Source organism: Cydia splendana, chromosome 24, assembly GCF_910591565.1.
Source record: "Cydia splendana chromosome 24, ilCydSple1.2, whole genome shotgun sequence".
Lineage (NCBI taxonomy): Eukaryota > Metazoa > Arthropoda > Insecta > Lepidoptera > Tortricidae > Cydia > Cydia splendana.
In genome coordinates this window covers 1,782,543-1,793,687 of record NC_085983.1, presented here as the reverse complement: position 1 = coordinate 1,793,687, position 11,145 = coordinate 1,782,543, and the positions used below count along the sequence as shown (strand labels likewise).

Below are 11,145 nucleotides of genomic sequence, written 5' to 3'. Positions count from 1 at the left end.
ATACACTTTACTATCCTTATAAACAATGGTATTATCTTTAAAAACGATCGTATTGAAATTTTATGTATTTATAGATTTTATTTTTAATAATATTGATATATATCAGTATGTATTTTCGGGTTAACTGTCAATGCAATGTCAATTTGTACGTTCGGATACAAGCAACGCAGTTGTACAGAATTACACTCTGAGATTATCTCAAAAAAGTGGCAATCAATAGGAAAAACTTATATTAACTTATTAATTCAAACACAAAATATTAAAAAGGCTTTGTTAAGACAAAACTAAGAAAGTTTAGTTACTCGGACCGCATCGAAGGCGCGGTCCGGTACGCCCGTCTATTGTAGGCTTCTATCGTCATATATATTATTTTGTACTTACAACACTGACTAAAATTTAGGTAGGTTGACACTAGTTCCATCATTTTTATCTTACTGATGTCACAAAATCAGTGTCAATTTTCTCCTTTAAATCTATCAGCTCAACGAATAGCGTTAGACGTATCTTATGAAAATTATGAAGTAAAATGAAGAAACTTTCGTCAATCTCATTATAGCGTTGTATTATTTTACTGTTTATAATTGGCTTAAACTTAGTATTTCAGTGTAATGTTAGCTTATTTATATAATTATACTCCTAAACTTAGAAATATACAATCAATCTCATACAGTTAAGAGCCATGAATAGGGTAAAAGAAGAACTGGAATCGGATAATTTGGTGGCGTGTCGTGTTTGCCTAGCTTGGGAAGGCAGACTCTTTGACATCAGAGAATGGGGTTTGGACCAGGTCTATGTGGAGATTATGGGCACAACTGTGAGTTTTACTTGATATTTGAACTATTCTAAGTTATAAGTGTATACAATTTCGAGATGTTATAGTAGATAGATTAGTACTAAGTATTCTAGTTTGAAAGCCCATTGAATACATGCTATGGACAATTGCTAATAACTTTATGAGGTTTATTAATGAAATTTATTGCTCTTATTCTATTTGCCACCTTTTGTTTGTATTGGCAAAGAGATGTATAACATCTAATTGCCAATTTAAGAACTTTAAACTTACCTGTAACATTTTATCTAATGATTTATCTGTTAAATACAAATTTCTTGCAGTGATGTCTATAATAGGAAATTATTATTAAAAATACCATTTAATAGGATTATTAGCATTTTTATTGATAAATACTTTATTTATCAATCACATAAATAAAGTATTTATTATACAAAGAAAACGAATTCTTAATAAAATTATACAAAAAAATCCATTATAACCAAATCCATAAACTGAAAGAAATTTTTGCATAACAATAAGAAAATATAATTCGGACATACAAAAACTAGCACTGAAAACTATGTATATCACCAGCCAACAGGTGGATTCTTAAAAAATATGTTTTGTGTATTTTGAAGTACTCAATGAGTTCGGCTTATTATTTTTTTCATTGTAGGGCCAAGACTTATCACTTTCAATCACTTCATAGATAATCAACCACTTTCAGAGAAATGAAAAACTTGTTTTAATATTTAATTACACAAACGGGTCTACGGCGATAAATGAAAACAATGAAATTATACAGTGGTCCACCATTCGTGTAATTAAATATGTGTACAAAAGGCGAGAGTTTAAAGTGTTAACTTGTTTTAACACGTATCACTCACATATTAAACATCTCGACGCGTTTAACTTGTTTAAAAAGGAACTTGCTAAACATGTCATTGCAGACAAACCTATAATATAAAACGAGTTGAACGTGTTAGTTAATTTGTGTTTTTCAGATAATCCTAATAAAATTAAATATGTACTTGTCTTATTTTTGTTATGTTGCGACGACGAAAATAGATGTAAATATGTATTTTTAAATATGTTCTCATGTCAGTGATGTATTGTCTTTATGAGAATAAATGTCTTTAAACCTAAACCTAACCCCCCAGCTGTCAGCATGGGACGGGCTCCCGCAGCACCTGTGCGCGTGGTGCCGCGCGCAGCTCGCGCGGGCGCAGGCGCTGCGCGCGCGCTGCCGCCGCGCCGACGCGCTGCTCAGGCAGGCACTCCTACACCAACACTTTGTAAGTTCATTTTGCTCTATAGTAGTTTGTGTTACAAGGGATCAAAATGATATATTTCCGTCAAGGGCGTACATTGAATCCTGAATGAAGCGATGGATTCTACAATCCTGTGTCCTAAAGTAGAATCCTGAGCGTAATGAGGGATTCAAGTGTTAACGCCCAAGACGAAATAATTTTGATACTGTGTGACACATACTGCTTTTCACATCAACTATGAGGAAAATAAAAAATTAATAAATGAGGAAATTATCATGTATCAAAACACTATTTAAGCTAAAAAAATTGTATGTAAAAATAAAATAAAATGTGTCCTAGAACAAAAAAGTGCCACTTTGATCGCCCCTAGCAGGGAGGAAAAGTGCCACTTTGATCCCTCCTAGCAGGGAAGAAAAAGCCTTTTTTCGAATAGGTGATGTGAAAAAAATATACCGCATTGAATTGCGATGTACAGCCTTTGCACCAGGAAAAACCCGGAGCGCGGGTCAAGGCCCCTTTCTTGCAGGTGGCGACCTACTTCCTTAAGAAAAGTTTTTGCGTCAGTGCATCAACAACGAGGTCTCTAACAGATTTGTTGACTGATTCATGGACTAGTGGCTCTGAGCTGTAGACCTAAACCTTCAAGCCCCGATATCTACATAATTTTTAAAACTTTCCAAAAACTACATTGTCAAAAAAAAATGTTTTTTAACATTCATAAGCGCAATGTAATCTAGCTAAATTGAATAATAATGATCTTTGTCATATAGAAGTACCTCAAGGCAGGGATCGGATACCGGTATTTTTTGTATGGGAACGAAAAAGGTATTTTTTCGTTCTTTGTTAATTATTTAATTCCTAATTGGGCAATCTAATAATACGAAGTCGTAAACTAAAACACAACAGAGTACTATACGTTTCGAGTTTAAAATAATTCGAAAAATATGGTTATTTCGAAGTTTTTTCAAAAAACTGGTTCCGGTCCCTGAATCAAGGAATTTGTACAGTTGTATCTGTTCTTAAGAATTATAAGTAAAATTGTGTATTTACAGATTACAAACAGCTACATCCGAAATATTGATAGAAAAGCACACAAACTAACACACACTCTCTCTAACCACATTATTAAAGAAACTATAGATATCGTATTTGAAGAAATTCAGACAAGCAATGATGTAAAAGATGAATTAATGCGTGATATGATCGTTGATGATCATGTTGATATGGATGATGATCTATTTCTACCCAATGATGATATGAAACCATTTGATATCAACTTTGCTGATGTCTCACTAGTTAAAGATGATGATTTGACCGAAGTAAGTCCAGATAAGAGTAAAATTATAGTAGAAGAAGATATACTACCTAAAAGAACAACCAGAAAAACATCTAAAAGAAAAAAAGCAGATATAATTGAGGTTGAATCTCCTAAAAGGAAAAGATCGCAAAAGAAAACTCGAGAGAAAGAAACATCAGTTAAATTTGTAGTTAAAAAGAAAGAGAAACGGTTAAAGAAGAGTAAAATTAAAAGAGAAGAAGATTACAAAGAGTTTGAGAAGAAATATGACTTCCAAGTGAAGTGTTTGACAGAAGAGGAGATGGTGGAAGATATGGAGAGGAGGAAATTGTCTGACAAGGCCATTAAGGGGGTGGTGAAGTGTCAGTTGTGTTATAAAGGGTTTATGAATAATACTACTTTGGAGAATCATATGAAGATTGCGCATGATCCGGTAAGAGACCTTTAAGCACTATTTTTTTAACTCTCAGATGTATTCATGCATAATTTTTTTTAGGCGACTGGAAATAAATAGTGCAAATTTCGTTTTAACGCCGCTGTTCGGAAATGCGGGAATAGTTGGTCGAAATCTTGACTAGAAAGTAGTGCTTAGTATATTTTAGCTGACCTGAAAAAAATTGACCCTCCCATGGACCAGCCAAAATGTATGAAACAGCCAAAATTTTTTTTCGCGATTTCGTGGTTGGTCCCATAGTAAAAGTTGCTCAGTATAGTCCCAAAACCTCCCTGGCAACGGGAATGCACTATTTTTTAGCCACCCTATATAACTTTTTCAGTCCGTTGGTTCGAATGAGTGCCACCTCTGCCACTCTCGCTACCGCTTCGCCGTGAATCTCCGTCAACATGTACAGAATGCCCACCAGCTCATGTTCAAATGCAGACAATGCGGGGAAATCGTGTGGGGCGAGTGAGTACAATGACTATCTTAACTAACTCACCAACCAAACCGACTGTCAACGGTAAAACATTTGCTGAAGTTTATTGTATGAACAATTTGATAGCAGACCGCTCGAGAACATTCTCAATTTACTATGGGAAATATTCTCGAGCGAGAACATTCCCATACAAAAGGGAGAATGTTCTCGAGAATAGCAGAACTCGGCCATTCTCGAGCCCAAAGTCTATTCATGAGAACCTCTGCTCCATTCTACTTATTGTACTTGGTATTTATTAATTTTTATATGCGGTGTTTTTTTTAAACTCCATCAACTTCAGGGTATGAAACTGACGCGAATCTACGTGCGATTGCGAGATCTTGTATTCTGCGAGAAAACAACGAAAACGTGTGTTTAGAGCGAGATTGATAGTTTCAAATGGGGTTGGCCGGTCGAAGTTTTAGCAGATGGCGCCATCATAGCTTGCCCTGTCAATCCGTAGAATCGTGTCAAATTATTGTTTGTTTAATACCCTTTAAGTCAAATCTCATAGAAAATGGGGCAAGCTATGATGGCGCCATCTATGCAAACCTTTCACAGTTGCCAACCCCATTGACGACCGGTCTGGCCATACAAGGATCCTATAGAAGTGGTATACGCGTGCCTCCTTAAGGGACAAAACATACGCAATGCGACACTAGGATTGGTCGAATTTATTTGTTGCCCACCATAATACATACTAAATTTACGGTGGGGAATAAAAAAAATGTAAGACTGTGACAAGGAAAACAATAAGAGCGCTTTCGCTGCTACGCCTACTGAAAGATGCATAAGACTATCCTGTTCTGTTAACCACTCATGCCCAATCCAGTTTAATACTAGATTCATGGGTGTGGCCTGGTGGGTAGTGACTTAGAGACCCGTTTCACTATGGTAATGTTTGTGCAGGTCGCACGCGGTGCTCCACGCCGGCATACACGCGGGGACGACACTGAAGTGCCGACATTGTGATAAACAATTTGTGTGAGTTACTACTTTTTTAACACGCCTTTATTAGGGTTCCGTACCCTAAGGGTAAAAATGGGACCTACGGGACTAAGGGCCAGTTGCACCGACCACATTTGACAGACTGATCAACGTCAGCCGGCGCGCCCCGGCGCGCCACTATGAAACTTTCCATACATAAAAATTTTGCGAACTCTTTAACGATACGAACAGTTTGGTGCAACCGACCCTAAGACTCCGCTGTCCGTCCGTCTGTCTGTCACCAGACTGTATCTCTTGAGCGGTGATAGACACTTGAAATGTACACAGATGATGTGTTTCTGTTGCCGCTATAACAACAAATACTAAAAACAATAAAATAAATATTTAAGTGGGGCTCCCATACAAGAAACGTGATTTTTTTGCCGTTTTTTGCGTAATAGTACGGAACCCTTCGTGCGCGAGTCCGACTCGCACTTGGCCGGTTTTGAGTTATTTTACAAGCTGTTATTTAACTTCCCTGTTAATTTGGTAGTGTGGGTCAAATCTTGAAAGCAAATTTGACCCACTTCCAGATTTCCGATTGAGCTGAAACTTTGCGTACATATGTAAATCGGATGACAATGAAATATTATGATGACATGACCTGATCTGGGGACTATAGCCCAAGCCCTCTCGCGCATGAGAGGAGGCCTGTGCCCAGCAGTGGGACGTATATAGGCTGAGATGATGATGATGATGACCTGATCTAATGATGGAGACAGGAGTTGGCCATAGGAACTCTGTGATAAAACAAACGCAACCTAATAAGGAGTATTACTGCCATGTTCTGCCGCCAGAGTGCAGCACTAATTTGTTTACTAAACCATAGAGTAACTTATACATACTAGGCCTTAAACAGTTTTTTGACAAGTTTTCACTATGACATTGATGCACCAAGGCGGTTTGTTTATAGGTGGCCTACCGCGAAACGCGAAAATCGAAATTTCTTTATCTGCCTCTCTATCGATCGAATAGTCAAGAGTGATAGAGAGGCAGAGACCGAACTTTCGATCGTCGTGTTTCACGGTAGGCCATGTGATTGACCTAGTGACGCCCTCTACGCAGAGTTTTGCGTAATATTCCCTATTGTATTTGGAGTTTTTTGAATTGTCTCGATGAGTATTAGTTGCCTGTTGAAATAAAAGTACAGTCAGCGATAATAGCTCGTTTAAAAAAATGAATTCTTGACTTATAAACTTATTTATACAGGAAGAAAACGACCCGAACGACACATATGCGTATGGCGCACCCGGTGGAGAACGCGGCCGGCGGCACGTGCGAGGTGTGCGGGGAGACCTTCACGAGCCGCCGCGGGCTGCGGAGCCACAAGGCGCGCACACACAACAAGGTATACTATAGGGGGCGTTACTGCAATGTTCTGCCTCCAGAGTGCAGCACTAGCGCCTCTAGTAAACCATAGAGTAACTTATACATACTGTGCCTTAAACTGTTTTTTGATAAGATTTCACATAATTGAGAGGCGTCCTGTGGGACGTATATGGGCTAAATTATTATTATCATAATTATATACCTTTATTTACCGATGTTTCGACGCAGGTTTCACTGGTCGTGTTCGCGGCTAATAAATTCGCGATAGACCCGTCTATAAATGTGAGTTAACCCTTATCCAGGCCGGACCAATCTACAGGGTTTTCCCAAAAAATCAAACATATTCTTGATGATTCATTTGAAGACAAGTCGCATTTCCCGAAAGTGCAATCTAATTCGAACCTAAAGGGGCTGTTCATAAAGTACGTCATCTATTTATGACCCCCCCCCCCCCCCCCCCTAAAATCACCCAAAAATCATGCTTCGAGTGACCCCGTTTCCTCCTACGTCATGCTACCATCATCCGACGTCCAGACCCCCCCCCCCCCCGCCCCATTTGAAATGACGTAATTTATGAATAGCCCCAAAGTTGAAATTCTATTGGCGGTTATGTGGTCGATTAATATTTGTTCGCCTTGTTTTATTAGTTCATGCAATGATCGTATTATGTTGCAGCAACTGCAGCCGTCGGTGCCGGGCCTGTTCTGCCGCAAGTGCCGCGTCCAGTTCGACTCCAAGCAGGCTCTTCAGCACCACAAACAACAGCAGGAGGGCCAGCGCTGCCACAACGACCACAGGTATATGAACCCTCGTGGATGTCAGCTGCCGCTCTGTTGGTGGGTTGAGGAACGACCATAGGTAATGCCCTGACGGGATCTTAAGGCCCAGTTTTATTAGTCGATGCGGGAAATTTCCATAAAACTAAAGAAAATACGCTTTCCACAAAGATTTTCGTACACTGACCCGCCTGTTGCTATAACGAGCACAGGTATCCTAGGTCTGTCTGCAAGCAGGTCCCGGGTTCGACTCCAAGCAGGCTCTTCAGCACCACAAACAACAGCAGGAGGGCCAGCGCTGCCACAACGACCACAGGTACCCTATGAACCCTCGTGGATGTCAGCTGCCGCTCTGTTGGTGGGTTGAGGAACGACCATAGGTAACTATGCCCTGACGGGATCTTAAGGCCCAGTTTCATTAGTCGATGCCGCAGCATATCACAAGCAGCAAGAAGAGGGCTAGCACTGCCACAACGACCACAAGTACCCTGCCTGCCTATGAGGTCCCGGGTTCGAGTCCAAGCAGGCCCTGCACCACATAGCTACAGCAGGAGGGCCAGCGCTGCCACAACGACCACAGGTACACTAGGCATAATAAATAATAGTACTACCGTACAGAAAGTAAACTTCCTACAAATCCGAAATTTGACAGCGGTTCAGGGTCGAATCATGCTGTCCCTTACTAATATATATCCCTTTCGGCTATGTAGGGTTCTCAAAATTCAAGTCATTATCTTATCTGTGGTCGTGCACGCAAAGGGACGTCAAGTTGTGCCAACCCTAGTAATTGCTCGGAGCAATGCTGAGCCGAACGGAGCCGAGTTTGCCCGAAGGGAGGAGTTTCGCACCACTGCCCTAGGTCTGCCTGCGAGGTCCCGGGTTCGACTCCAAGCAGGCCCTGCACATCAGGAGGGCCAGCGCTCCCACAACGACCACAGGTACCTTTCTTAGAATATTCACATCTTATACGGCCTCCTAGCCTAGTCGTAAACCAGGAGCCAAGCGCAAATTTCGTCAGTAATCGCATCCCGAGCGATAACTCGTAAAGTGGTTAAGGACGATGTATAATGAACCCTCGTGGACGTCAGCTTTCCGATTGCAAATCAGCCATCGCTTTCCGATTGAAACTATAAAATCAATTCATCTTTGCAATACTTCTCGCGTCGAAAGATGGTCCCTATGCCAGTTCCAACAAGTCTCTTTAAAGTCTATTTCAATAGAACTTGCTAACTATGTAAACAAACAACGTAACTTTGTTTTATCACTGTTTCACTTTGAACTTTCACACCACCTCATCAAATACCATTGAAACCATACACATATACACAATTGAAACGGTCCGTTCCGTAAAATACATAAATATATAACTGTATCTTCGATATTTAATTAAAAGTTTAAAATGGGTTCATAAGTTAGGTTATTAGGACCTGTTGAAATGACGGTTTGGTTTCTTTTAAATTCTACAATTGTCTATGATGGGTAGTGTTGTGACTAAAGTTTGTGTTATAAACCCGCTACACACTACCCAACCCACGCTCTGTACCTACCGCCGCGGTTATAAAATACATCAATACATCATTCTTAAGTACTAATTTGTCTTCTGATCCTGATTAAACAAATTAAAAATAAGTAACTACTTGTTTTTTACTTTTGGTATTTTATTATTCGATATGGTTTGACATTAGTAAAGTAGTAAGTAGGAGTCTTGCCCATCACTAGTAAATTCATCATTCAGAGACAATTTCAATATGGCGGTTTGTTTACATAGTTAGCAAGTTCTATTGAAATAGACTTTAGATTAGGATTAATTTTTAAAAAATAATCATAATAGAGTTAGACCAAGATAAGTCTGCAACGATTTTCAAGTGGGGACCCCACTGCGGGGAGTGCGGGGTATCATTTGAAAGAGCTGGAGTTGTATATTTCAGTATTTTCATTGTGTTTAACCTGTCTCCCTCTGTCGCAGTGCGTGCGAGCAGTGCGGCGCGCTGTATCCGACCGAGGACGAGCTAATACGTCACAAACACGAGGCGCACGGCGTGCAGCTGTTCACATGCGACGCGGTGAGTCTGTCTCCCTCTGTCGAAGTGCGTGCGAGCAGTGCGGCGCGCTGATGGCCTACCGCGAACCACGTTCGACGTGTTGCCTCTCTGTCGCACTTGTAAATTCGTACGTAAGTGTGACAGGGAGGCAACACGTCGAACGTGGTTCGCGGTAAGCCCTCTGTACCCGACCGAAGACGAGTTGATACGTCACAAGCACGAGGCGCACGGCGTGCAGCTGTTCACCTGCGACGCGGTGAGTCTGTCTCCCTCTTACAACCTTTGTCTCGCTCTTACATAGAGTAATATAAGTAAGGAAAAAGTGGTAACTCCATACATCATGTAGCGGAATTTATCAGTACTGCTAGTTGACAATTAGATGTCTCGGCGAACGAAAACTCTAATGCTCAACAATTTTCAGCTAATATTATAACCGGGTTAAGAACCCATCAACGCGCACACTAGCGCCACTGCTAAATAATCGTGATTATTTAAATTTAACGAAAGATATTTAAAAAAAGGGGCCGCTACGTACTGTATTTTGTATTTAAGTACCTTTTGGATACATCAGACTAGTTTTTATGTTGCTGGATTCGTCGATCTATTAACTCACAACAAAAACGGCCGTTTTAACTTTGGACGCATTGTAAAAGTTTCTCAGTATAATCCAAAAACCTCCCTGCCCTCCCTGGCAACGGGAATGCACTTATTTTTTAGCCACCCTGTAGATAAATACATACTTATAATAGAAAACACCCATAACTCAGTAACACATATCTGTGTCATCACACAAATAAATGCCCTTACCGGGATTCGAACCCGGGACCATCGGCTTCACGGGCAGGGTCACCCACTGGGCCAGACCTGTCGTCAATAAAGGTTGTATTTTGTTACAGTGCTCCAAATCCTTCCTATCCAAGGTGTCCCTGTCCGTGCACATCGACCGCGTGCACCTGCACATCAAGCCCGTGCGGCCCAACCGGCCCAAGCCGGCCGGCGAGCGCCGCGGACAGAAACCCAAGCCCAAGCAGAAGTTCAAGCTGGACAACATGTGCGAGATCTGTGGCAAGGCTTACTCGGTGAGTGGTCTACACACACACACACACACACACACACACACACGCACACACGCACGCACGCACGCACGCACGCACACACACACACACACGCACGCACGCACGCACACACACACACACACAACCAGCCCAAGCCGGCCGGCGAGCGCCGCGGGCAGAAATCTAATTTATTAAATATAAATAGTGTTTAAAAATAACTGCTATCTATGTTTTTCTAATAATTATATATACTGTTGGCAGTGCCTGGCGCTGCTGAAGACGCACCAGATGCGTCACACGGGCGACCGGCCATTCAAGTGCACGGAGTGCCCCAAGGGGTTCGTCACGGCCACGCTGCTCCGGGTATGTTCATCGCATTGCAGGTCTAGATGGAGCATTGTCCGCAGTGCCTGGCGCTGCTAAAGACGCACCAGATGCGTCACACGGGCGACCGGCCCTTCAAGTGCACGGAGTGCCCCAAGGGGTTCGTCACGGCCACGCTGCTCCGGGTATGTTTATCGCATTGCAGGTCTAGATGGAGCATTGTCCGCAGTGCCTGGCGCTGCTAAAGACGCACCAGATGCGTCACACGGGCGACCGACCCTTCAAGTGCACGGAGTGCCCCAAGGGGTTCGACACGGCCACGCTGCTCCGGGTATGTTCATCGCATTGCAGGTTTAGATAGAGCGTTGTCCGCAGTAC

The 11,145-nt window shown here is 41.8% G+C and overlaps 2 protein-coding genes across 2 annotated transcripts in view; both read left to right on the top strand.

Annotated features, from left to right (window-relative positions):
• The window catches only part of LOC134802437 (uncharacterized), a 258,039-nt gene that overhangs the window by 157,617 nt on the left and 89,277 nt on the right, over window positions 1-11,145 (top strand). The gene's annotated exons all lie outside the window — the stretch shown is intronic.
• LOC134802080 (oocyte zinc finger protein XlCOF6-like) lies at window positions 513-11,128 on the top strand. The gene is made up of 12 exons (XM_063774674.1): window positions 513-814; window positions 1,933-2,067; window positions 3,096-3,773; window positions 4,117-4,247; window positions 5,164-5,238; window positions 6,451-6,589; window positions 7,246-7,367; window positions 9,313-9,409; window positions 10,285-10,467; window positions 10,705-10,806; window positions 10,851-10,952; window positions 10,997-11,128. Exons 1-12 carry the CDS (start codon window positions 680-682, stop codon window positions 11,126-11,128), a joined length of 2,031 nt encoding a protein of 676 aa, XP_063630744.1. The 5' UTR covers window positions 513-679.

Coding starts and splice junctions, on each gene's coding strand:
- LOC134802080 (XM_063774674.1), top strand. CDS start 680: ATGAATAGGGTAAAAGAAGAACTGGAATCGGATAATTTGGTGGCGTGT. Junction 10,807..10,850: donor TCACGGCCACGCTGCTCCGG/GTATGTTCATCG, acceptor CATTGTCCGCAG/TGCCTGGCGCTGCTAAAGAC. Junction 10,953..10,996: donor TCACGGCCACGCTGCTCCGG/GTATGTTTATCG, acceptor CATTGTCCGCAG/TGCCTGGCGCTGCTAAAGAC.